Here is a 26792-nt window from a genome sequence, read left to right as displayed (position 1 = left end):
CAAAAAGAAACTAATATATGGGTACAAATAAAAAATGAAAAGAAAATTGGTACAAATTAAAAAATATTTGCAATTTAAAATAGGTACAAACTAAACATAAAAATATATGATAAAAAATTTAGTCATAAATATAAATATACTAATTGTAACATTTTTAACACTATATGAATATATTTAAAAATAATAATATTTTATTATTCAAATAATTAATGATGTTATTAATACCCAAGGACCTTGATAAAAAATTGAAAATGAATATGATTTTAATCAATTGTTTCCTCAACTTTAATCCAACTAAAGAATTAGCCCCTCAACTTTAACCCAATTGTAGCAATGTTTCTTTTAACATAACTCATTTTGACAAAATTCTAACGAAGTTGACGAAAATGACTATATAGCTACACCTTTTGATAAGTTGAGGAACCCCAATTGTAGCAATGGTCATTCCAACATAACTTATTTTGACAAAATTCTAATAAAGTTGACGAAAATGATTATAACTACACATTTTGATGAGTTAAGAAACTAATGATAATGAATTTTTAGTTGAATAACCATTACACTAATTTGATTAAAATTAAAAAATCATTGTTACAATTTACCAATCGTATAATTCACAAAATATAATTTAAATAAATAGTAACGTAGCGTTACCTAACAAAAAAACCCCTCCACCAAGCAAAAACGGCGTTCGCGAGGACATGACGCGCGTCGCAGACATATTTACCCTCGTCTCTTATCGATAAAAATCCTCCCACCAGACGTCCCCAGTTCCCACCCAATCCGACCCAAACCCACAATTTTCACGGTCAAATCTCCCACACTTTCTCGACGGCCAAACACCACAATCGCTCTCGCTCTCTCCCCAAACCCTAACCCCCAATCCAACTTGGTCCACCCTTTCTATGCCCTATGTCGACATCGGGTACGCCGCAGTTCCGGTACACGCAGACGCCGTCGAAGGTGCTCCACCTCCGCAATCTCCCGTGGGAGTGCGCCGAGGAGGAGCTCATCGAGCTCTGCAAACCTTTCGGCAAGATCGTCAACACCAAGTGTAATGTCGGCGCCAATCGCAATCAGGCCTTCGTCGAATTCGTATGCTCCTTCTCACCTTTCTCCGTTCTGATTTCAGTATTGTATTTTCTTTATTAATAAATTCATTAAATTTTCCAGATTTTATGATATTTCGCTTTGGAATTTTCAGTTAGCTGCGTAATTTGTGCGAGTATACTTATTTCTTGTAAGGATTTAATACAAGCCATTAATTTTTTTTATAAATTCACTAAAATTTTCCAGAAATTATGATATATGGCTTCAGGGTTATCCAGTTAGCTGCCTAATATGTATGAATGTTCTTATTTCTTGCAAGGATTTTATGGTATATATTTCGCATCGCTCAATGTTTATATGTTGATGAATGTGATTATTAATTTTGCAGGCAGACCTAAACCAGGCCATAAATATGGTTTCGTATTATGCTTCATCCTCGGAGCCTGCCCAGGTCCGTGGTAAAACCGTTTACATTCAGTATTCAAATAGACATGAAATTGTCAACAACAAAAGTCCGGGAGACGTACCCGGAAATGTCTTGTTGGTAACCATCGAGGGTGTTGAAGCCGGTGATGTGAGCATTGATGTTATTCACTTGGTAAGTGTATTTTGGCCAACATTTGAGCATATCTTATAACATATTTGCAAAACCTTGTTTCAACCTGCCTGGTACATGTCTAGAGATCATGAAATGCCGAGTTGTTTTCTAAGTCATGGGTTTCTGGATAAACATTTACGTTTAATTTACGTAAAGCAGAATTTTTTTTTTTTGCCCCTTTTATTGAAATCAGTTGAATCACAGATGGTTATGCCTCTTATTTAAATTCTTTTGTTGGAAGCAGTTTGGAATTATTATCATGTACGTCATACTCCTTACTAAGGTCACGCATATATGCACAGGTGTCATTCTGCACTTATAACTCATCTGTTTGGATTTTTTTTGCTGCCCATAGTATTTTCATCGTGGAGGGTTTCTGCTGTTGTCTTGTTTCCTTTCAGTATCAATGTAATACATGTATGATGAACCGAACCATTTTTCAGGTGTTCTCTGCTTTTGGCTTTGTTCACAAGATTGCCACTTTTGAAAAAGCAGCTGGCTTCCAGGTTTGTATTGGATGATCTTTCTTAGTTTTGCATATGACTTGTATTCGAGATGCTTTGTGCTTCATTCTTATTCTCTCATTTTAATTTTGCAGGCATTGATTCAGTTCAGTGATGCTGGCACTGCATCTATGGCAAGGAATGCGTTGGATGGAAGAAGCATACCCAGGCAAGCAATCTCCATATGCTCCCTCTTCCCACCATCATTTTTCTCATAGAGATCAGTACATCTGGAATAGTGTGTATTGTTGCTAATTTTGGCATGTAATGCTTTGCATTCAGGTACTTGCTTCCAGAGCATGTCGGTTCCTGCCACTTACGTATTTCTTATTCGGCACACACTGATCTGAACATCAAGTTCCAGTCTCACCGAAGCAGGTAAGAAACAGAACCAGCAGGTCAATAATCTTTCTTTTTTTCTTGCTGGCTTCATTTTTCTGTCTCTGATTGTGTCTATTTCTACACTCTTTAGTTGATTTTATTGTGTGTAAAATCAAATGCTAATTGGTGTGTGTGCCTTTTGTCATCTAGGGATTAGTGAAGCCTGGTAGCCAGAACACAGATGTGTTTGTCATGTCCATTTAGTAATTCCTTGATCTTACATGTTGGCCTTTATGTATTTGTTAATTTCATTGTAGTTAGTGTTGCTCATTTAATATTGTGGGAAATGTTCTCTTCTGCCTTGATCTTACACGATCACACTCTTTTTCTTTTCCAACACATTTTTCTTGTTGGGATGGCTTCTTGTCAGTGTCTTGTATCTGCCACATATTCCTCTTTATACTAAATGATCGCTTCTCATTCTACAATTAGAAAGTATCTGTAATGTATTTTAGAGAACCCGACTTGTCTACTAATGAGAGTTAAAAACTGACTTAATCGTTCCAGTATTTAATGAATTTAATAGTACATCTAAAAGTTGAGGACAACAAGGTGATTAAACAACACTGCCACTGATCATCAAACTTCACCGAACATCATCTTTCTAGCTTTTTTGGCTGTCTTATTATGGTGTTAATGCCTTGCCTTTATCATTTAATCATGGCCATTCTTAATAAGCGTTCTTCAATTTTTTTTGTAAAACGATATCTACCTTTTTGTTTGGGCTTCAAATGGCTTTACGGACATGTTTCTACTTTGAGGCAGTTTTTTACACTCTCACATCAGTTCACACGTGTAGTTTTGGCTTAATTTGTATGATTTTTGTTGCATTGATCCTGTAGGGACTATACAAATCCGCTCCTTCCTGTAAATCCTACTGCAATAGAGGGAATTATGCAGGTATCTTCTTGCTTTTAGAATATTTACTTAAACATATATTATGTAGTATTGGATATTACTACCGAAGCCCAACATTGCTCTAATTTGCTGCTATCTCCAGCCTACTGTAGGTCCTGATGGAAAGAAGAAAGAGCTGGAGAGTAACGTGCTTCTTGCTTCAATTGAAAATATGCAATATGCTGTCACAGTGGATGTTATTCACACGGTTAGGGTTTTCACCTTTCATGTATTTTTAAGTGCTCAATTTACTAAGAGGAGTTGTAGATATCCTGATCCTTTCTTATATGCTACAGGTGTTCTCTGCGTTTGGCACTGTCCAAAAAATTGCTATATTCGAGAAGAATGGTCAAACACAAGCATTAGTTCAATACCCTGGTATGTCCTCTTTCAATACGACTCTTTGATTTGTCACTGATCTTTGAGAATTCGGCTGTGGCTAACTTGTAAGTTGTTATTCTCAGATCTCAATACAGCAGCAGTTGCCAGAGAAGCTCTAGAGGGACACTGCATATATGATGGTGGCTATTGTAAGCTTCATCTATCATACTCTCGTCATACTGATCTCAATGTAAAGGTATAAATGTGAGTTTTTGAGTTAAACTGTTCATGAGAATAAAAATAAGGAAATTGTAAAGACATCCTTAGAAGAAAAAGCGGATTTGTTATTGGTCGAAAAACGATTTGGTCCTTAAATGTATGCTTCTTGACACTTACCTTTCCATCTGATTATCTCAATGCATTCCCAAAATATCTTTCCTGAGATTTTGATTGCTTGTATTTATTCTTACTTGCAGGCGTATAGCGACAAAAGTAGAGACTATACGATCCCAGATGCTAGTTTGCTTGCGGCGCAACAAGTTTCTGGTTACCCTCCTCCTCCTCCTGGTGCTTGGCAGAATCCTCAAGCTGCTCCAATGTACCAAGGCAATGAGTACAGTGGTGCAGCTTCTGTGCAGGCCCAAGCTCCTCCAGGTCCTCCAGGACAACCCTCATCATGGGATCCAGCCATGCAGGCAGGCAGATCAACGTTTGTTTCGGCTCCTAGCACCTTTCCCGGTCAAACATACCAGGCATCATCCGGTCCTGTATATTACTCTGCAGCAATGCCAGCGGGTTCTTCGCCTCTCCAATCAGGTCCAACTGCTTCAGGTATGGGTTCTAGGGGAATGCCTCAGCCAGGGGTTCCACCCAATGCGCGACCTGGTGGTGGTGCTTCATCTCCAGGGGTTCGGCCTCCTGGTGCCTCACCATCGTACTACGGCCAATAGGACGTAGTGTTTTGTTTTCTTTAAACGAATGGTGGGTATTGCCGGGCTCATCTTTTGTGTATTTTTGTTGTTGTTGGGAATGCGTCCGACCCCAAATTCGATTTGCAGTGTCTGAAACTCAGCACTGCCCTGCTTTGATTGGAACCTGTTCTTTTGGTTTTAGTTTGAATATCCCATATATATTCTGTTGTTTCTGTAGTACATTTTTGTATCCACACCTTCAATTTGAAGTCCCGGGAACCTGAGAACGGTTTCAATATGCTTAACAATAATTCGATGCCCCGTTAACTTATTCTTGGGATTCTGCTGTGACGGTTTTCTTAGTGAATCATGCATTGTCTTGTGTTTTAATCTTCAGCATGATGGTGCACGATTCGTTTGGACCGCAACGCTGACATCCTGTGCTGCTGTGGGCCAGTAGCATACGATTTTCACTATTTCCACGAACCGTATGGAGAATTCAACCACCAAGTAAATTCCAAAAGCCTGTAATGTAAGGTCAATTACTTGGTTGGCCTACTTCATTTAAAACAAGAGAGTTGTGCAGGCTTGTGGTTCAACACAACACGAACAACTTTCTCACAGTACCAGTGGGTCCGCACCTGAAGTTGATCAAACTCCGTGATCAAACCCCAATGACGGAGAAAAACTTGAGTGCAACCGAGCGTCTATTCCTTGTGCCCATCTTTCTTCGAGCGAGGAGCATAAAGTAACGTACACTGATTGCGCCTAAGATTTTGCCTCGATGGTGACTGGAGAGCTCGAGAGCTGTCGGATCTCAAACATCCCAATGTGAACCTGTCTCAAGATAATCTAGTTGAATAGTCAACAAGATTGAACTCTTTGCTCAAATTCTAATGCTGCAAAACATCATAGTATATCACCACATGAGTACACTTGCTATACAATATATTCAAAGAATCTGTCTGGTAACTGGTTGTATATCGTTTTGTGCCTAAACTCTCGTAATGATTAGCTTCGATCTTACCGTTGTTTTTTCGTTGATTGTAATTTTTGTCAGTCTTGCCATTAATCAAAAATCGAAGTTTGTGCGTTTCATCTTCATACAAGGAAGTCATTTTCTTTCGTTGCATTTTTAAGGAACATGGCAAATCTTTACTTAATAGTTAATACTTCTGTAGAGTTACTTGTAATTAGTATATTGCAAATTGTAAATCCCCATAGCTTTAAAATTGAAGTGCATAAATCACTACCATAGTATTATAAATGTTTAATCAATCAGTAGTGAAAAGTTTTAAGAATAAGTCATACATCAAAGGAAAGACCCACAGCTTTAAAATTTTACGTACCACTTAAGCATCCAGATGCTGTCAATTAGTTGGTTTGTCCTTGCAATTTCATACAAGCTCCACCAAAATCAACTCAAATAATTAAGTTATTTCACATATATACAGATGTGACATTCTGGTCTTGTTAATTTACTATGCAGCATTGGCTAAAAATATGGTTCCTCCATGTGGGTTGGTGATGTTGTACCGCTTGCCAAGTTAAAAGTTTACCAGAAATCTATTATCAAAAGTTAACTAAATATTCATTGAGATTTTTTTATCTTTTAGTCAAAATAGTTTCTAGGATTGTAATAACTCTTCAATTTAGTTTCTGAGATTTAAAATTGATAGAAGTGGTCCATAAGATTGTCTAATGTCAATCATTTTGGTCCTATAAAAAATTTCTGTTAAATTGAAGAAACCACCAGTTTAATTGGAGGGGTTGATTTGACAAGAATACCATCAAATTGACGGAGTTTTTCACAGAATTACCAAAATGATTGATGATGTACAATCTTAGGGACAATTTTTAGCGATTTTCAATCAGAGACCAAAGTGAGGAGATATGTCAATCTCAAAGATCATTTTGGCTAAAAAAAACCTTTTTTTTTTTAAATCAACTGGGAGGGGAGTCCGAACTTAGAAAGCTTTGAACATTAGAAAGAGAAGGTAGACCGAGAACTATATATATAGTTGGTCAAAAGTCATACCCTTGTTATGGTCACAATAAACTTGAGCATGATCAAGAAATTGATTAATTACATGTTTACTTATTAGTAATGACGGAGTAAGAAATTGAAAACTTAGTAATAACGGGAAGTAAAGAATGAGAATCAGATCAATTACCTCATTGTAAATCCAATTCTTAGAACTAACAAAACATACAAATAATAAGCTCCAAATTAGTAGTGTGGTAATTTACCTTTTTGGTGATGTAAATGAAGGACAATGAAGGAGATAGAACATACACGTTTTGCGCTTATTACTCGATTTCACCTAGGCAATCCATATGTCATATGCCCGGTCGGAGGCAGACACAAGATTAATTAACTAGAGCCACGAACTTTCTGGATATATTTAGCTGTGCATTGGAGATTTGGAGGTTAATATCTAACTATGACATGGTCTAATATAGTCTAACGGTTTCTGGTCGAACTTGATTATACATTATACTACTCTTTGATTTTGTTGATATATATACCGTTAAATCAGCATGTATGGTCTAACTTAATGGCTTAATTTAGGAGTGTAATCTAGGGTCTGATGCAGATGTTTGTGCTATATATTAATGGAGAAGTGTAATCTTACCATTCAGAAAATGTATATACATCGGTATCTGTAATTCTGTTGTTCATGTGTCACATGAGGTGAAAGATATACACATCGTGACATGCAAATTAGGGTTTGTCTCTTTCTCTGTATGCAACATATGTGTTTAATGTATTAACTGTTATGTGAGAAGAGATAGACGTTTATGTACAACACTTGATGGTAGGGTTTCTATCGTGTTGCTGCACATGCATATGTATTACACGTTACGTCACATTCAATAGGTACTCATCAAATTAATGATGGAGAATTGCCATCACATGGCTTTCGAAACGCAAATGCATGTGATCGAGAAGTATATATGCACGGATAACGGAAGCATGCACCATCTGCATCAAACCCTAGCAACAATTTATTGTCCATTATATCATCATCAGTCGCAAATATTGGCCATTGATTTCAAAGGTTTGTGAGTTCAGTTATGGTGAAAATGATGCATACTAACACTTGGGGTTGGGTGATTGATTAGGCCACTGTCTGGTAGGCTTAGCTTAATTTGCAAAACTGTTCAACATGGCTCAGAAAGCAAGTGTCCAAATATCCAGAAAAGCAAGCTCCTCATATAATATATATATGTGTGTGTGTGTGTGATGCAGAGTGAGTGAGTGAGTGGTGCATACATACGCTAACATCTGTCTTCCGACATGTGCAATTGGTGAAAACCTTGGCCTCTGCGTTGTTGACCATGAAGACCAATCTAAACCACTTCCAATCACACAGTTTACACAAATAAAAGAATAGCTTCAGTTGATTTTTACTAGGGAATGAGCACAAATAGGACTGAAGGTGCACTAAACGAAGGATAAAAGAGCACTAAATCTTGAAATTTATATACGATTTGTTGTTTGTTTAGTGTATATACTGCAGACTTACATATATTAAGTCATAGCCAAGTCGATCTATGCATATTAAACCCTAATTCTTTATTTTGGAACAATTAGCGTCATGATATATATTATCTAATGATAATAAGGGCGTTGGTGTAGATCGATCACTGAGACGAGAAAATTGAAAGCATTAAGGCCCACAAAATTTCCTGCAAAGATCCGCTGTTTTCACCTCGACTAGACAAGGTTTCTATTCTTTACGAACTTGACATCAAATCCAGACGCAGATGCAGAATAAAGTTTCTGGACATAAAGATAAAACCCACATGCATGACCACTTAATTTGCAAAATGGTTGTTTCTATTACACACCACCATATGTATTAGGCAAGGTTACCCCCATAGCTTTAAAGTCACTCACTCTATATCTATATATAGTTTGGCTTGTAATAAAATGGTATGTATCTTTCCCATACACCATGAGAGATTCATAGCTATGGGGTTGTATATCTTCTTGTTTTTAACTCTTTTTACATGGCCTGTTCATGTGATGGCAGGTTCATGTGATGAAAGGAATAGATCCGATAAACTATATAACCAGTTAAAAAAAAAAAGATAATAAACATGAAACATTTAATTTAATTTTACATGTGCTGTTGTTAACCCATTGGTCTGGAATGAACGGAATTTATCAGCCAAAATAACTACAGCAAGGTGCACTTTGTTGCAAATGAAAACATTCAAGCCCTAGCTACTTGCAGTCTTCGCAGGCAGTAGTACAAAAAGATGGAAATTACCTGCAACTACATGAACTGATTTCAATAAATTTGGAGTTTGGAGAGGAAATTCCACGTGGCAGGTAAATTAAGTGTAAATGTGAGTAGCTCCTAAAAATTTACCATCTTCAGTACCTTGTCTTCAGGACCAGATTATTTTACTATGGGAGGATAAAATTTTGAGCAGGTAAGAGGAGTGTCCAACAACGTATTTGTAGGGTATCTCTCACAAAGCATACCCCCATCCCCATGCATTTAGTTCTGTATCGAACTCCATACTAGTCCTAGCCGTTATGAGAATTGCCCTAAAATTACTAGCTCTATCGAAATTTCTCTCCTATCTTGTTACTATGGGGGGTTGAGCCAAAATTACTCTCTGCCACTGCCACACATTGGTTTCACTACGGCAATTGCCAAATGGTGGAAATTAACTTGAAAACCACGCGGTTTGAACCCTAAAAACCGCTCTCTCAGTCCCCAAAAACTGCATTTATTGATTCTACAAACAACAGATATCGTGAGTCCCCAAAACCACTTAGCAGCATGCATGGTCCCAACAGCTTTAAAATTGTCAATAGATTTTTCAGTGTGGCCGTCACATAAGGTGGTACACCTTGTGTCTCTATATAAATAGTGAGTTATGTATGTTAAAAGGTTAATAACTTAAAAATTATAATTTTCCACCACTTGCATAAAAACATGTGGTGTACCATCTGTGTTCCTGTCACAACTAAAAATTTCTCAAAATTGTCAGCTATTGTCATTTCAGGTGTGATGTTGACTGACTTCTATTTATTCTTCTTCAAAAACTATCAGACCCCCCCTCCCTTCCTCTTCATTTCCTCACTACTTCATCCTTTCAAACTTCATCATATCATAATTTCCTCTTTGTAATAATTCTTTGGTTAAAAAAAATAATAATTCTCTCTTTCCTCTTTCTCCCATAACTTCCTTTTCTCATAAATAATACAGTAGTGTACTATTTACTACTAGCTAGTTTTCTTATATAAATATTAGTAACATTAATGCTAGAAGAGTTCATAACTTCGTACCCTCCTTTTTGTGCAGGAAAATGGCTTCCTTGGGGATTCTTGTAATTGGGTTTCTCTCACTTGTCTCTTCTGTTAATGGCTACTATGGAGGTTGGTCCAATGCTCATGCAACCTTTTATGGAGGTGGTGATGCTTCTGGCACAATGGGTATGCCTCGCTCTATGATTTTGATTTAATCAACCGAACGGTTATTAGCACTATAAAATATTCATAATGTACTCCTTCATTCGTCACTTATTTTCATTAGACAAAACTGCATGATGACTATTTTGGAGTGTCAATAACAACAGCTCTGTCTAATCACTTATGGTAAAAGTAATACTTTTCTTCTATTTCTACTCTACTTATAGGAGGGGCTTGTGGATATGGGAACCTATACAGCCAGGGCTATGGGACTAACACAGCAGCTCTAAGCACTGCACTGTTCAACAATGGCTTGACCTGTGGGGCATGCTATCAGATCAGGTGTGTGAATGATCCTCAGTGGTGCCTCCCTGGCTCCATCATAGTCACTGCCACAAACTTCTGCCCACCAGGTGGCTGGTGCGACCCTCCCCAGCAACACTTTGATCTCTCTCAGCCTGTCTTCCTCCGCATTGCTCAATACAAAGCCGGGGTTGTCCCAGTTTCCTACAGAAGGTAAATTAAATCTTACACATGCATAATGCAGCAAAGTTTAGGGTTCTATCACAAAATGTCTAGCTGTTATTAGTTGTGGAACCACTTATTATTACTATATTTTATTTTGTCAAGTTTCCGACTTGTTTTTCCGATGTGTTTTGTAGGGTTAGATGCAGGAGAAGAGGAGGCATAAGGTTCACAGTCAATGGACACTCTTACTTCAACTTAGTCCTTGTGACAAACGTTGGTGGTGCTGGTGATGTGCAATCTGTGGCCATCAAGGGCTCGAGGACTCGGTGGCAAGCAATGTCAAGAAACTGGGGCCAAAACTGGCAGAGCAATTCTTACCTCAATGGACAAAGCCTCTCCTTTCTTGTGACCACCAGTGATGGCCGCAGACTGGTTTCTTACAATGTTGCCCCTCCTAATTGGTCATTTGGTCAGACATATACCGGGAGACAGTTTCTCTATTAGTTAATTATATATCTCTCTGTGTATGGTTAGAAAAGCTTGTTTTACTATTCCAGTTTGTTTAGCTACATGTGGTAAAATGTAAGGGTAAAAGATGAAAAAGGTTTGCTTATTATAAGGTAAAAAATGAAAAGGGTTTGCTTCAAAGTGAGTGACCTTTTTCATTTGATTATAGATTTGTGAGTTTTTGCAGGTCATGGCTGGAATTATGCTGAAGCCTCATGGCCATATCTGCTAGAGTGAGAGAGAGAGTGAGAGAGAGAGAGAATCTGTATGTAAGGCAGTCTGGTAGTGGAAATTTACCACCCGCTGTTAATTCATGAAGTTATGAATAATAAATAGAAGGGTTTTTTTTTTTTTTTTTTTTTTTTTTAAGAATTACTACCAGATTAGCAAATGTAATAAACTTGGGCTGTCTATTGTGCGGCTTTTAATTTCATTCGAAGCGGATATTAATCTAAACTACTCTAATACATGGATGAACTTCAAACTGTGTAAAAAGAGCATGGACACTGTTCTGACGAATTGACCTAGTCAAGATCTACAATTACATTCAAGATTATAACCGAGTGTAAAAGATGGAGCCTACTTTGTCTGAAAGAAAAAATCTTAACTTAATGCCTCGAAAAAAGAAGGAAAACCCCAAAAGAGAGTACGTATATTTTGTCATGTATCATCCATTTTAGTGCAGATAGTGAAACATTGTGGAGCTGTTTGCTCTTGTAATTATCAGAGTGAAGACAAACGCTCAACTGTTAAAAACAAAAACAACACAAAGTACGAATGGAATAGAACATGGTGTCTCCAATCTCCATTCATTCATTGAGTGGTTGAAAAGTGCTTTATGGGATAGAAGATTTTAACTCAGTTAGGTAAAAGTGAGGAATGTTTTTGGTGCAACAGATATGGAAAGCAGAGGCACCGACACTATAACACGTTAACGGAGCCAGTGCTCAAATAAGATCGGGTTAGGGTTTCAAATGATTGCTGCAATTAATCTCTATTGGACTTCTGATTACATTTTTGTATTTGGTCCTAAAGGTAGGTAAAAGTGAGGACTTCTGATTACAATTAATCTCTATGGAACTTCTGATCTAATACAAAAGGTAGACTCTTGGCTGTCCTCTCCTTATACTTTTCACCACGTGACGTTTATATCATAAGAGGGAAATATATGTCGGTTGTATGCTAATTTCTTAAATATATTGTATAGTGTTAATTTTAAACAATATATCCCCGATTGTATGCTAGGATTCCCAAATATGCGGTTTTATGCTTTACACTGAACACCTTCATTTTTCTCGTAATTGCACTGGTAAGTTGTATCACATCAAAGTCGCAACCACATTGACATCTAGGCAAGCTGTGTGCAGAATGCAGATACCAAACTGGGATGCAAATTATCAAGTCAGGACAACCACATTTGACATATAGCTCGAATCTTTTGGAATTTTTGGTGCTTGCAATTTTATAAAGTCCAAGGAAAAACACTTATCCCGTGACTTGTGGGAGATAGAACCGGTTACGCGGCAGATTTTCTCACCGCATTAGCTGTGGCGATTTTAGACTTAGATTTGGGGCAACTACCTGATTCGATTTGGAGTGCATTGATGATTTAGTTTGTAGGTCCTTATGGACTTATGGTGCGTGATAGTAAAAGGGCACCTAATGTTTCATCGAACTCTGTGAGCCAGCTCACCAGCTGGTTGGTTGCATGACATGTATGGCCATCTAGATCACAAAACCGATATTGTTCAACTGTTCATCAATGCCAGCAACATGCAAGTCCCAGAAATGCTAGACCTAACTGTGCGTTGTGATCGGATCTGACTATTCATGCTTATAAAATCATAAAATAACAACGTCCAAAGCCGACTCACACGAGCATGCGCAGCTGATCTAATACTTTCCCATTCAACACACCTAATGGCCCTTATTTTAAGAAGAAAACTAACAAAAAGTACAAAAATAAAAACTTTAGTTTTAATGAAAAATGACAAATAAATGTGTAGTGAATAGTATCAAGAAAAAGTAAAAACTCCTTATTTTAAGTAGAGTGGACTGATTTTTTCAAAGACTTGTTGGTTCGGGCTTGATCTTTGACTCAAGTGTAGGAGGGATTTTCGGTGTATCCCAAATACATAGTAGTACACCAATGTCATTATACAAGTGGAGGATACTTGAAAATAAATTTTTTTTCTCCAATTATATAATGACATATGATGTACCACCCGTGTCTAGGCGTACTAAAAAATTTCTCCAAGTTTAGGGGTACTCTTAAGTACAACTAGCGGTATATTCCTTTACGGGCATCTCTCGAATAAATACTACATGTAACTCGTGATGGGAGAAATATTACTAAAAAATTGTTGTTTTCACACATTTTTTTAGTTTCTCATACACTTCTATTTATTTCTAACCATTGAATTGAATAAATCAAACAAAATCAAATAACTGGATTAAACAGGGGACCCCTTGTGTTGGGGTATTTCATGGGTCCAATTTGATCAACCTTAATACATGAGGTCTACTTGATTGTAAGTGGAGTACAGAAGACGTGATCTTCTGGATCGATACAAGTACAAACATAGGGGCTTTAAGCCCATAAAATGGTGGTATACTCTTACAAATTCATAGCCCAACCCAATATTAGCAAAACAAAACGAAGCAAAAGCAGAATCCAATAAAACTGAATCCAACGGCGACAAAACTTGGATGCAGAGCTTCATAGCAGCAATGCCCAATCTAAAACTCTCAAGAAACTCACACCTGCCATTTGTATTCAAACCAAAGCTCGTACCCGCCTCCATTGACGACCCCATCAAGCTTTTGAAGAAAGCAGCCGATACCAAGAACTTACGAACGGGAAAAACAATCCATGCCCATCTCATCGTTTCTGGTGAACCTTCCAAATCCGTTGATATATTTCAAGCAAACTCTCTCATCAACTTATATGCAAAATGTGACCAAGTTTCAATTGCGCGCCACCTGTTTGATTGTTTGCCCAAGAGAAATGTGGTTTCTTGGAGTGCCTTGATGGCGGGGTATTTACACAATGGGATGGCATTGGAAGTTCTTGGCTTGTTCAAGACAATGGTTTCAGTGGACGGGTTGTGCCCGAATGAATACATTTTTGCCACTATTTTTTCCTCTTGTTCTGGCAGTGGGAGAGTTGAAGAGGGGAAGCAGTGTCATGGCTATGTGCTGAAGTCCGGGTTGCTGTCTTATGAGTATGTTAAGAATGCACTTGTTCACATGTATTCGAGTTGTTCGGAAGTGGAATCGGCTATGAGGGTTTTGAACACTGTACCAGGTGGTGATATCCTTTCGTATAATTCAGTTATAAATGGGCTTTTAGAACATGGGCATGTAAGAGAAGCAATGGAAATGTTAGGCATGATGGTAAGCCAGTGCATGGATTGGGACAGTGTTACATACATTACTGTTTTTGGCCTTTGCGCCCGTCTTAAGGATTTAAGATTGGGTTTGCAAGTTCACGGACAAATGTTGAAGAATGATATAAAGTGTGATGTTTTTCTTAGCAGTGCAATGATTGACATGTACGGGAAATGTGGTAAGGTTTCGAATGCAGCAAACGTTTTTGATCGCTTGCAAGAACGGAACATAGTCTCTTGGACGGCAATCATGGCTGCTTATTTCCAAAATGGGTACTTTGAGGATGCATTAGGTGTGTTGTCGAAAATGGGAAACGAAGACATTCTTCCAAATGAATATACTTTTGCAGTCTTGCTTAACTCGAGTGCAGGTTTGTCTGCGCTAAGACAGGGAGACCTACTACACACCTGTGTTGAGAAGTCGGGTTTCAAAGACTATGTCATTGTCGGGAATGCTTTGATCAATATGTATTCCAAGTGTGGCAACATTCAAGCAGCAAATGAAGTTTTTTTGGATATGACATGTCGAGACTCTGTTACCTGGAATGCAATGATATCTGGATTCTCCCATCACGGGCTTGGCAAGGAAGCGCTAAATGTGTTTCAAGACATGTTGGCAGCAGGAGAATGTCCTAACAGTATTACTTTCGTAGGGGTTCTCTCTGCTTGCGCTAGTTTGGGTTTGGTGCAGGAAGGATTCTACTATTTGAACCAGTTAATGAAACAGATTGGCATTGAACCTGGCCTAGAGCACCATACTTGTATTGTGGGGCTCCTCAGCAGGTCTGGACAACTCGATCAAGCTGAGAAATATATGAGGACTATGCCGGTCAAGTGGGACATTGTTGCCTGGCGAACTTTGCTCAATGCTTGTCATGTACATAGGAATTACGGTTTAGGTAAGCAAGTAGTAGAGGTTGTTGTGCGAATGGACCCCAATGATGTGGGAACATATACGCTATTGTCAAATATGTACGCCAAGTCAAGGAGGTGGGATGGAGTTGTGAAGATCCGGAAATTGATGAGGGAAAGAAACATCAAGAAAGAACCTGGGGTGAGCTGGGTGGAGATAAGAAATACTACCCATATCTTTGTTTCAGATGATAACATGCATCCAGAGTCTAGTCAGATACATGAAAAGGTCGGGGAATTGTTGGCCAAGATTAAACCCTTGGGATATGTACCTGATATTGCTGCAGTACTACATGATGTGGAGGATGAGCAGAAGGAAGATTATCTTAGTTATCACAGTGAGAAGTTGGCTATAGCATATGGCCTCATGAAAACGCCTACAAATGCCCCCATTCGTGTTATTAAGAACCTGAGGATATGCGATGATTGCCATGCTGCCGTGAAACTTATTTCAAAAGTCACAAACAGGTTGATAATTGTTAGAGATGCCAATAGATTCCACCAATTTCAGGATGGGAGATGTTCTTGTGCTGATTACTGGTGATAACGGTGAAACCTTTAATCAAAGTGGATTACCAGAGAAGGAACATCTTATGCGTCATAGAGATCACTCCATGTAAGCATCCACGACAACCTAAGCATACAGAGCTTTCTTTGCAGAGGTCCGTGCCATGTAAGTAGTAAATAGTTTCTTAAAAAGATTATGAAATTCACACTCCTGTTCAATTTTTTTCAATGGTTAAAGATTTTGATTGAGTGTCTACCTTTCAGGTGAATACATCGGTTTCACATATAAATTGGGAACTAATCTTTTTTGCACTCAGACGATCATCTATCAGAATTGGAGCTCAGGTACTTTGTTTTATTTAAGGTAACTTTAACGAAAAGCTCCTAGTATTGTTTACTTTAACGAAAAACCACATTTTTACACTAAAAAGTCAATCCTGATACTATTCATTTTACCCTTTATTTTGTCCTTATCGTTAAAACTCAAAGTTTTCAAGTCATTTTCATTAGTTTTTAAGTCCTTTAATCATTTGTCAGCTTCCGTTGCAGATTCTATTCAATCAGAACAGCATTAAAGTTTCTTGTATGGTATCTGTTAGAAGTCAAATAAAATATGAGTTCTTTTTGTTCAAGTTTTCATTAGTAAGAAAGAATTATACTAAGACGTTAAAGAACAGAATACAGATGCATGAAATCTTATAAGCTTAACATAGAAGAAAAAAATGATTCAGCAAAAGCTGGCCTCCATAACTTTTACAAATTCTTTAAACTCTATCCTTCCATCTCCGTTTTCGTCAAAGGTCCTGATCATTTTCTGGCAGTCTTCTAGCTTTGATCCTTCCTTCAACCCCAATATGCGAAGAGCTCTCTGCAACTCCCTTGCATCGATAAACCCATCTTTGTTCTCATCAAACACGTCAAAAGCTTCTTTCACTTCCCCCAAGCTCGGCTCCTTCTCATCAAACAGCCCTGAAAGCTCATCGGAACTAAGCGTCTCCGGCAGTTGCTCACCTTCTGGACTGCAAAAAACTCCCAAGTCTCCCATCACCATATGCACATCTTCTCTTCTCAAACTCCCATCATCACCTCTCTTCTCGAAGGTCATCTGCAATCGCCTTGGCTCAGAAGCCGACTTCTTCTCATTCAAAACCTTTGTCGAGTTACAACAACTGTCTTGGGATTGGAGGAGAACAGACTGAAACCTTGAAAAAACATTCTGAACTCTACTTAAGCAGTTAGAAATCGCGTGCAACAAGATTGCATCGATCAAAACGAAGAAGGGTAATGTGTTCGAGTTAGAATTAGTCGACGACGATGTCTTCTCCATTGTAATAGAGTAGTATAGGCTGAAAAGCATGGATGTTAGATGTAAACAGCAGAAACTAGAAAACCAAGTTAGAGATCTCTTTGACAAAGCTAATACAAAGGGAGAAAAGATTAGGGTGTTGATTTACATTAAGGATCTTACTTGTGGAGGGAGAGATAGGTAGGGAGGTGTTTTATAGGGGACCAAAGATTGAGTCTTTCTGTTTGAAGCCATCAAATCAAAACTGGTCAAGCCCCGGAATATCAAGGAAGTTGCTTGTGAGTTGCTGATGCAGGTCTTTGGGAAGATATGGTGGAAAGTTGATGGAGATATATGGTCACCTTAGAAATTAGGCATTTGGCATAATGTATGTTGTGTGGAAGTTTCTATGTTTTTTGTTGAAGGGAGATGTGGTGGGTCCGGCTGGACTGCATTTCTTTAGTCTCTGTCCTTTTGGTGGAGTACAGATCCTCTCCGGTTCTAAAAAATTGAGTCTAAGGATCAAATGATCCGGGTCGTTGAAATTTGATCAAATGACTACAAACGGGATGCCTTTCTAAAATTATAATAATTATAGCCGTTGGATCAAATTTTAACGGTCCGGATCATTTGATCCTTAGGCTCAATTTTTTTAGATCCGTAGGGGATCTGTACTCCTTTTGGTGTATGTGGAGATTGTGTGTTGGGGAATCAGACGGCTGGTTGACTAGTTAATCAAATAGGAAATAGAAAATGAAAAGAAATCTCCTGAAGTGGGTTTCTTGGAAATTAGGGTCTGGTTAGGGCGGCTGTTGGTTCACACTATTTGCCATTCAATTTCCGTGCACTGATTTTTTTAAGAAAAGTAGTTGCTCATAACAACTCTTCTTACTTTCCTGCTAATTGGGATATAAAAATGTGTTGACAAATGAGTTATTTTTTCATATTTGTCAACTTGTGATTTGATATAACGAGCATACTTACCGGCTAATTGCAATCGATAATTTTTTATTTTTTATTTTTTGGTGAGTTACTTCTGCATATATGCTGCTTACATTTTTAGTGTTATTTTATTTATGCAATTTGCAAAGGAAATGATATTTGCATGCCCTTTTTCTCCACACTGTTTATTTTAGTCAATGAGACTTTTTTTCGAAATATTTTATGGTGGTTTTACTTTTCCCATTTATCTTAGGAGAGATTTTTTAGTGTGCGAGAAGCACTGCTTAGTCCACCAAGTCTAATGATACAATTGATTAGAAAATTGAAAAGAAAAAAAAAATTTGCTACCAATTGTATTTAGACACTTGGTGTACCGAATCATGTTCCCGGCACACTGAAAAATCAAATGTTATATATGTGAAAAGTCAATTATGGACTCCTTAGGAAATTCCAAGTTACTTAATTCGTTGGTAAAACTGTAAAAGTTGTGGAAATTGTAATTTGAGTGTGGCCTTGGAATTTTGAAGTTTCAAAGGCATTTTTCCATGTTGATATTTAGTCGTTGCACGTTCCGCACACGTTTGGTTTTGCTAACGTGCGAGAAGGATCCGGTAGTTTTTACGTTCAATCAGGTTCAGGCCTCCTCTTCATTTGGGCCTGAGGCCCAATATGTAGGCCCAGTAGTTATTGGTTCAAGGATCCTACTCCCCAATTTCTCAAAACCCATATCGCCAAACATGATAAGACGTCTACCACTAAAAGTCCCATACTTGGTCTAATGTTGAGATTAGGTCTGACATACTGGTCGTGTTTGTCGTGTTTATATTGTTTGCGTGTTATACCCGTTATTTTAAAGGATTGTGTCATGTCAAATCCGTCATCTTAATGAGCTTTTAACAGGTGACCCAATGACAATCTGGCTCGTTAACAGGTAGTGTCGTTTCATGTTGAGTTAATGGGTCATTCAAGAAATTGTCATATTTAATGTTTAGACTTTGCAAACGGGTCGTGTTCGTGTCATTTACCTGTCATACCTATTATCTTAACTGGTGACCAACTGATTCGTTAATGTGTTCTTCGAGTGACTCGATAATATCCCAGTTGTTAACAGATTGACCCGAAATATATTATTTTCGTATTATTTTGTGTCAAGTTAACAAATGATGTAAGAAATTATCATACCTGTTATCTTAACTGTCCACTTTTTGCTTATTTCCTCATCACAGTCAATGTCAAATATCCTCGTTATTTGCTCTTTTCGGAAAAAAGGTCAAACTTTTTTTATACTTATCCATCAGTGTTCATCACTACGTCATTAGAGTGTAGAAGTAAAATTATTGTATTCACTTTATCATTTTTAACCAAAAAAAATAAAAGAAAAACTAACGAAAAGTTCAATAAAAATTCATTTTTAATGAAAAGTCATTTTTAAAGGTATAGTGAATAGTGACAGTAAAATGTAAAAATGTGATTTTTCATTAAAAGTGAATAGTACCTTAAGTGTTTTGTTAAAACTCCCAAAAATAAAAGCAAAGCATACACATTCAAATTATAACCGTTTCAATAATTTTTCTTCAATAGCAGAAAGCACAAATCGTTACGGAATATGAATGATTGAGATTGAACCGATATTGAAAAAAAAAAAGACAAATAGTACAATGTTCAAAGAAAAAAAGGGCCAAGGTAATTAGAAATTACCGTTCAGAACTAAAATTTAGAAAGTAAAAAGTAAAAAGTGAAAACAAATGACATTATTTTTCTTGCCACAAAAGTTTGATCATCTTAGTTGGGCTGAGGAGGAGGGGCAAAGATATACCCTGTTCTCGGGTTCACATTCGGCTCTGGATCTGCGTAATCCATCACTGTGATCATCTTCCTCGATTTTCCATCATTTTCCTGAGAAACAAACAGAAAATTGATTAAATAAAAAAATTTAGTACCCAACAAAGGTGAAGGGACAAAGACTCTTTTTACCTTTGAGACTAGAACTGAAGAATCTTCACCATGCTCAGCAGTCTCCATCAGCTTTCTCCCAAATCCTTTAAAAACAAAACCAAATTCAGAATCCGCTTTTCGGGAATCGCAAAAAAATATTGGGATATGATTTCCGCACGCTTATTTTTATTTCTGCACACTACTTTGGGAATAAGCGTGCGGAAATCAGTTCTCAGAATATAAAGTGCTGCAATGAAACAGTATAAACGTTACAGTGTGAGTTGCTTACCGTGAGAGGAAAAAAGAGCGAGAAGGGAAGAAACCAAGAGAAATCTCAGAAACCATCGGCGACCCATCTTTTCCTGCAGAATTCTGGGAATTGGGTAGCTCTCAGAATTCTGAAAACGACTTGGGATTTGATGAGATTTGAGGAAGAAATGCCGAAAGGCTGGAATGAGCTTTCAGATCTGATCACAAGAGAGTTAAATTTTGGAGTGTAAGGAGATTATTGGCTGGGGATAAAGGTGCACAGAGGTTGATACTTTCAAGAACCCTATTTATACTCAACCACCTGAGGAGGTCAGAAATTATGCATTACTGCCCGAAATTAAAAGAGAAATCTAGAGAGGATAAGAAATGATAGGGAGATTATCTCGAAGTGGGATTGATTATTTGACATCTCACAGTTTAACGTTAATAGTTAATGTTCTACACTTGTTTTGTTTGTGGTTATCTCATTAATTGACACATGCTAAGAGTATGACAATAAAGTTAAAAATGATTAAACACGTGACAATTAATTATAGAGACCACACACAAAATGAATACATAAGATTTAAACTCGGAATTAAGTCGGTGAGTTGAATAATTAATCAAATTAATTAGCTTCATACAAAAAAACCGAGACACTATGAAAGTTGACTTCTTTTATTTGTTTTCAATTTCAGGAGATTAATTAACATGGATAAGTTTGCTTATTATTAGTAAGCTTCTCAGGTAGTGAAGGAAAATGGAGATTAATCTTTCATATGATCACCATTAAACCTTAAAATAAAATGGGAACTTTAACGAAAAGCTCCCGATATTATTCGCTTTAACGAAAAACTACATTTTTATCCTAAAAAGTGATTGCAAGTGAGATTATGGATTTTAATCAGCTCCACACGAGTTAACCCACATTAATGCCCCATGCTTAGCCCATTCCATTTTTAATCTTCTTCACTGTTGCCAAGGTTCTTCTTTGTCCTTTAAGCCTTTCACTTTCTTAAATCTACTTAAAATATGGTGGAAAATGACTTCCATGTTACGGGAATATGTCAATGTAGTTGTATCAAGTTAATCGTGCAATATCATTCGGTAAAGTTAAAACGTCTGTATGGTTGTTTTGAGATACTGTCATAATAACATGATCATCCAGACCTATGTCAAGTTAATACTAATCAAACTTAAAATTTCTCATAATTAAACGGGGGAAGCCATTGGTGTTTCCACTAATAAACTCTATATATTTCTTGCTTTCCAGGCAAAGTGAAGCTTCGACCTCCCTCTCAGCGGATTAGTTTACTGTTTACAGCTTAATGACTTGGAAAGAACCAGACAAATCATAGTACTCCCAAATGAGTTGACATTACAATTCACAAATCTCAATGATCTCTAATCAACACTCCAAAGCTACTTAACATATTAGGTAAATTAGACTGTCTTCTTTAAATTTTTCTGAGAGTAAATTGTAGCAATAGTCCCTCAACAAAAAATTCATTATCATTGGTCTTTCAATTCATCAAAACGTGCAGCTATAGTCCCTCAACTAAAAATCTATTACTAATGATCCCTCAACTTTAACCCAATTTCAGCAATGGTCCTTCCAACATAATTCATTTTGACAAAATTTTGACGAAGTTAACAATAAAAATCATAGATACACGTTTTGATGAGTTGAGAGACCAATAGTAATGAATTTTTAGTTAAAAGACTATTGCTTCAATTTGATTAAAATTGAGCAACCATTACAACAATTTACTCTTTCTTTGAATGTATGTGGTGGGGGTGGGAGCGTGGACAAACCCACTGCTCGTATTGAAAGTTTTTCTACTCAAACTCAAACAAATTTCCCTTTACGAATTTAAGTACAAACTGATAACAAAGGGAAAGAGGGGGACCAAGAAAGCTCACATGCATGGGGTCCCAACTCGAAGACCAGCAAACTCGAGCCATCCAAAAACTGGTGGTCAACCTTTCTCTAAAAATACCCTAAGCCTAAAAAGTATCACAAAATGTTCTTTGTTTGCAGTCACACATTTTACTTTTGAAGATTTCGTTGCTATGTCCCAAAACGTGACATGATTTACTCCCAAGTACAAATCCAACCATATGTTGCGTGGCTTCGAATTTCTTTTTCATGATATCTTGCTTTCCCTTGCCTTTTGTACTACAGGCTTTGCTGTATTGCATTAAAAGATGAACCTGGTGTCTTTTGGTTTGAATGGAAACTGAAGTGTACTTGACTTTTCAGTTCAGTGTGTCCGAAACACGGGTACATAGGTCATATGTCATTATACAAGTGGAAAGACACTTCAAAATAAACTTTGTTCCACTTATATAATAACATATAACGCACCGCTCATGTTCCGAGAACATTGAAATATCTCTTCATCTACGGACGACGTAGTGGTCTCCAATCTTTTCTATTCTCAAAATAGTTGAATCTCACATTCTATGAACAAAATTTACATGCAACTATTACGCTACAATAGTGGTAACTCACATCATAAGCTGGCACAAATTAAGATATTATTATTATGGTGCCACAGTTCCTGTAAATTTATGTCCAACCGCATCCCGAATCCTCAATCATATTGTTAATTATACTAGAAAATGGCTAACATATGTATAACTAGTCATCTCAGATTCTTTAAGTCAATTATGCCATTGACTTGCTTTCATACCAATCGGTCATGTTTACTTAACATGAATGTGGAGTATGAGGAGTAAAGAACGAGAATCAAATCAACTACTCCCAACTTCGTTGACGCTATTTATAGTTTCGAAAGTATTTGAGGGCGAGCCTTAACGCGCGAAAATGTTGATCATTTGTAATTGAAAGGTTAAATGTTCAAGCCGTGAAAACAGCCACATTGTGACTGAGAGGTTATGATTCGAGTCATGAAAACAATCTCTTTGTAACAAGAGTAAGGCTCCGTACGATAGACGTCCCTTGACTCTTGCAAAGCGAGGAGCTTTATTTACTTAGCGTCGCCCATTAAGTGGATATAAGTTATAATAACAAAAATAAAAATAAAAATAAAAACTGGATCTTCAATTAAAAGCACAAATGAAAAGGAAGTTTTTCATTTGAATCCCCAAAGTTATTTAAGTACATATTTGGGATTATGCTGCACAAACCTGAACTCTTCTAGTTCTCAATTTTACATGTAAATATATGTACAAGAACTCAAGCAAACCGTCTAACTCAAAATACATAGTTGCAAATATTCATAGTAGCACTCACAGGGGAAAAATTAGTGGCTCCTAATTAAGTGAAAAGGCCGCAAAATCCTCCTCTCATGTTCCTCCATTGACGGCTTTGACATTTGGTTTTGTGGCCGAGGATGGCTAATCAACAAGACTGCTGGGCGTAGAAAGGCGGTGTCATATTGTGTGGAGCAGTTGAGCTTTGCTGAACTGTTAGAATCACTTGAAACAAACAAGAAGTTTAAAATAAGCTACCGATTTTACGAGCTCTCCTGGAAATTGAGTGATCTAGACAGCGCCGCTGGATTGGCTTGTAAGACCGGAGAGGCATCGGAGAGGTGATTCTTTTGATCGCCCTTTGACTGGAAGGCCTTGAAGAGTCCCCCGCTGCTAACTGAATCAGCCTTATCATTCTTAATCCCCAATGTTGCCCATATAGAGCTTTTTGCAGCTGCTCCAGGGTCATCAATCCTCAAAGTTTTTGGAATCCAAAGGTTTTTCTCGGCACTCTTTTCTTTTGGTGGCTCCTCTTCCTCGGAGCTATTTTGTTTCATGGTGTTCTCTTCCCTCGAATGTTTCCCCAGGGTGGGAGAGTTGGGACCAGAACTTGGAGCACTGTTGTTTGACGATGATGGCAGAGGAAGCCAAGGGATATTCCAAGGGCCTTGCACAGCACAACCCCAATAAGCTGCTGCAGGGTAGAAGGGCATAGGATAACCTGGAGGGCAGAAAGCAGGTGGGGTGACGGGAGAGCTCCATTGGGAAGAGTTCCAAGGGTAAGGCCAAGGAGCCCCAGGAAAGCATGATATTTGAGGTGGGAAGCCCTGATAATTCTGCATAACTTGCTCTTGTGATCCAGATTTGAACGCTTCATCCTTTGAATTTGAATCTGTCACCGTTGATCCAGTCAAATGATCATCTCCATTTACTCCACCTCCATGAGAAGCTGGAATCCTCGATCCTTCAGGTTTCTGAAATCCATTACGCGTACAGTTCTGTATATTTTTATCGGCTAGATGAAGGACAGAAGCCATTGATTCACAGAGGGGCATATCCCCGCAAAATGTTAGGACAGTACCATTCTGTTTTACTGAAGGATGGTGAACTCCATTGAGAACATCAGCTTGAGCATTCGGCATAGCTTCAGAGACAGTTATGTGACGATAGTGAGAAGCAGAATTCTTATTCTTACGACGACCGGCACCCACAGGCACATTCCTCATTGTCCCACCAGCTGTCCAGTATCTCTGGCAGTTCTTGCAGAAGTGCCGGGGTTGGTTGACATTGTAATTGTTGTAGTAACAAAACTTGGTGTCCATACTATTACAGCGGGGGCATGGAAGTATTTTATCTGGTTTCTTCAGGGTCTTATCCTGCGAATTACTTGTCTCACTCTGTTCTTCTTCAGTCTTCTCAGTCTTTAATGTGGCATTCTCCTTCTCAACAGGTGATTCAGGGTTTACACCTATTATGGATGCCGCATCTGGATTTTTCAACTCTTCCGAAGATAATGCCGTGATTCCATTTTCCTGCTTCGTCTGAATTGGTTTTTCTCCTAATGTGTCCTGATTGATCAAAAAATTAAATGAGAAGATGAGTTTCAAAACTGTCTTATTAAAATATAAACAAAACTATTGCATTCATCCTTCATGTCTACTATGTTGCTAATGCATACAAAAAGAGTCTGAAACCGATCTATGTTGAAAATCAAACTCCAACGCTTAAAAGAAAACACGACATAAGGGTTCCCGAGGATATTCATATGTCCTCATTGGCCATGAGAAAGTATTATAAGCAGGCAGGCAGAAGTAGAGATCAACACTAGAAAACAGAAGTTTCGCCTCCGAATGCATCACGGTAGGAGGACAAAATGATTAGCTTGTTTGAAGAGTATTTTTCCAAATCTTTTCAACCCCCAAACAGAAGAAGCAAGTATGAACAAGCTGTGTAAACTAGAATTCGATATCACCAACAGAAATGTAAAATACGCAAAGTTTCGAAACAAAATCTAACCCCAAACTGCCACAAATCATAAAGGAAATCCATTTATTCACACAAATTTCATTAACCCGTCAATTCAAATTTCAAAAGAAGCCAGAAATGAAAAGCTGAGCAAGTGGGAAGCAACCCCATTTGAAACAGCAAATTAAAGTTTCTTGCTTGATTAATCACTAGCAGAAAACACAAAAGAAAACCGAATAGCTTGAACAATCTTATTCCATTCACAAAAGCCAGCAATCTCCAAACAAATTCATAAGATTAAGAACCCAGAGGCAAAACCAAAGCAAAAATTATGTTCAGAAAGCAATTGAAACGAATCCCAGAAAGCCCCCAAAAGCAAAAACCAGAGTAGCATACCAAAAAGTCAACAAAAATCCTCCACAGAAAGCAACCCATGAATCCTTTCGAGCTTCCAAGCAATGTTCGAGACTAAAAATTGAAAATTTCGGACACCCAAATCCCATTACCTTGTTGTCATTGACCTCTTTCTCTTCCCGGTCTCTGTGGGTATTGACTTCAGGCGAAGAGTTGGAGGAGGAGGAGGCGGCGCGGTCCTGATCGACAGTCTCTTCCGCGACAGTTCCGGCCGACGGATCGGGTTCCGGAGCTCCGGCGACTCCGACCGAGTCGCCGTCGGAGCTCAGCACGGGGATCGTCTTCCCGAAAAGCTTGATCGCTGGGTCCTTTGCTGCCTCCGACATTTTTGCTACGCTTTTCTTTCCCTTTCCTTTCCTTTCCTTTCCTTTATCCTTTTTTTCACCAAAAGTTCGATTTCGAAAAGAAAAACAGAGAGATGGAGAGAAATCGACGAAAGATCTGACACGTTGTGTGCTCGCTGTGCATATGTGAAGAGAGAGAGAGAGAGAGAGAGAGAGGAGAGAGAGTGTGTGCGTTCGTCCCTTCTCCTTCAGCTGTCTATGGAGGTGGTGTACCACGTCATCTGGGGGGGGAAATTCTGAGCCACAAGTTTACTTGTGGTTTTGAAAAAGATTTTTTATTCTGTGTTTTTTCTTTCTGTCTTTTGCTTTTTGCCCCCCACGCCCACCCCATCACCATCAACTTTAAACACACCTTTTGGGTCATGGAAGAATAGTCTCATAAAGTTGGATCCAATTTCCACTTTTAAGTCTTCAAATCCTCGCCTTTCCTACGTCAATTAGGGAGCATTTTTGCTCACCACCATAAACTATGGTGTATGCTCACCATACACATAATCAATTGACACGTGTCTTTTCACCGAATTCTAGTTAACTTTCACATTAAATGTTAGTTTTTCAATT

The 26792-nt window shown here is 38.0% G+C and overlaps 5 protein-coding genes across 8 annotated transcripts; 3 read left to right on the top strand and 2 right to left on the bottom strand.

The window, feature by feature from the left end:
* Window positions 1–688: 688 nt before the first annotated feature.
* LOC126583728 (polypyrimidine tract-binding protein homolog 1-like) lies at window positions 689–4992 on the top strand. Of its 3 annotated transcripts, none has more exons than XM_050248238.1 (10): window positions 689–1095; window positions 1439–1648; window positions 2092–2154; window positions 2247–2320; window positions 2434–2529; window positions 3375–3432; window positions 3533–3637; window positions 3726–3807; window positions 3894–3959; window positions 4227–4402. In XM_050248238.1, exons 1-10 carry the CDS (start codon window positions 913–915, stop codon window positions 4232–4234), a joined length of 945 nt encoding a protein of 314 aa, XP_050104195.1. In that variant the 5' UTR covers window positions 689–912; the 3' UTR covers window positions 4235–4402. The 3 variants fall into 3 exon arrangements, with proteins under 3 accessions (XP_050104195.1, XP_050104193.1, XP_050104194.1); XM_050248236.1 differs by having other exon boundaries at window positions 691–1095; window positions 3894–4006; window positions 4227–4992; XM_050248237.1 differs by lacking the exon at window positions 689–1095 and adding an exon at window positions 1893–1950 and having other exon boundaries at window positions 1486–1648; window positions 3894–4006; window positions 4227–4992.
* A 4701-nt stretch (window positions 4993–9693) lies between these two features.
* LOC126583727 (expansin-A10-like) lies at window positions 9694–11420 on the top strand. The gene is made up of 4 exons (XM_050248235.1): window positions 9694–9810; window positions 9989–10119; window positions 10323–10611; window positions 10758–11420. Exons 1-4 carry the CDS (start codon window positions 9695–9697, stop codon window positions 11065–11067), a joined length of 846 nt encoding a protein of 281 aa, XP_050104192.1. The 5' UTR covers window position 9694; the 3' UTR covers window positions 11068–11420.
* A 2279-nt stretch (window positions 11421–13699) lies between these two features.
* LOC126583725 (pentatricopeptide repeat-containing protein At5g39680) lies at window positions 13700–16510 on the top strand. 2 transcript variants are annotated; one of them, XM_050248233.1, is made up of 2 exons: window positions 13700–16033; window positions 16143–16510. In XM_050248233.1, exon 1 carries the CDS (start codon window positions 13780–13782, stop codon window positions 15913–15915), a length of 2136 nt encoding a protein of 711 aa, XP_050104190.1. In that variant the 5' UTR covers window positions 13700–13779; the 3' UTR covers window positions 15916–16033; window positions 16143–16510. The 2 variants fall into 2 exon arrangements, with proteins under 2 accessions (XP_050104190.1, XP_050104188.1); XM_050248231.1 differs by having other exon boundaries at window positions 13700–16044.
* LOC126583726 (probable calcium-binding protein CML46) lies at window positions 16481–17368 on the bottom strand. Its single transcript, XM_050248234.1, has one exon. It carries the CDS (start codon window positions 17233–17235, stop codon window positions 16606–16608), a length of 630 nt encoding a protein of 209 aa, XP_050104191.1. The 5' UTR covers window positions 17236–17368; the 3' UTR covers window positions 16481–16605.
* Window positions 17369–23359: 5991 nt separating this feature from the next.
* LOC126583724 (cyclic dof factor 2-like) lies at window positions 23360–26451 on the bottom strand. Its single transcript, XM_050248230.1, has 2 exons — window positions 25980–26451; window positions 23360–25076 (listed from the first exon to the last, which is right to left on the bottom strand). Exons 1-2 carry the CDS (start codon window positions 26211–26213, stop codon window positions 23772–23774), a joined length of 1539 nt encoding a protein of 512 aa, XP_050104187.1. The 5' UTR covers window positions 26214–26451; the 3' UTR covers window positions 23360–23771.
* Between the last annotated feature and the right edge of the window lie 341 nt (window positions 26452–26792).

The sequence above is a fragment of the Malus sylvestris genome, chromosome 9 (assembly GCF_916048215.2).
Source record: "Malus sylvestris chromosome 9, drMalSylv7.2, whole genome shotgun sequence".
Lineage (NCBI taxonomy): Eukaryota > Viridiplantae > Streptophyta > Magnoliopsida > Rosales > Rosaceae > Malus > Malus sylvestris.
This window is presented reverse-complemented; position numbering and strand designations above follow the sequence as displayed.

Bases quoted from the DNA above. Each gene is read 5' to 3' on its own strand.
- LOC126583728 (XM_050248236.1), top strand. From the start codon at position 913: ATGTCGACATCGGGTACGCCGCAGTTCCGGTACACGCAGACGCCGTCG. The intron at 1,096-1,438 runs GTATGCTCCTTC...TTAATTTTGCAG, and splicing joins ATCAGGCCTTCGTCGAATTC to GCAGACCTAAACCAGGCCAT. The intron at 2,530-3,374 runs GTAAGAAACAGA...TTGATCCTGTAG, and splicing joins TTCCAGTCTCACCGAAGCAG to GGACTATACAAATCCGCTCC.
- LOC126583727 (XM_050248235.1), top strand. From the start codon at position 9,695: ATGTTGACTGACTTCTATTTATTCTTCTTCAAAAACTATCAGACCCCC. The intron at 9,811-9,988 runs GTAATAATTCTT...CTTTTTGTGCAG, and splicing joins CATATCATAATTTCCTCTTT to GAAAATGGCTTCCTTGGGGA. The intron at 10,120-10,322 runs GTATGCCTCGCT...CTCTACTTATAG, and splicing joins TGATGCTTCTGGCACAATGG to GAGGGGCTTGTGGATATGGG.
- LOC126583725 (XM_050248233.1), top strand. From the start codon at position 13,780: ATGCAGAGCTTCATAGCAGCAATGCCCAATCTAAAACTCTCAAGAAAC.
- LOC126583726 (XM_050248234.1), bottom strand. From the start codon at position 17,235: ATGCTTTTCAGCCTATACTACTCTATTACAATGGAGAAGACATCGTCG.
- LOC126583724 (XM_050248230.1), bottom strand. From the start codon at position 26,213: ATGTCGGAGGCAGCAAAGGACCCAGCGATCAAGCTTTTCGGGAAGACG. The intron at 25,077-25,979 runs GTAATGGGATTT...TTGATCAATCAG, and splicing joins AAGAGGTCAATGACAACAAG to GACACATTAGGAGAAAAACC.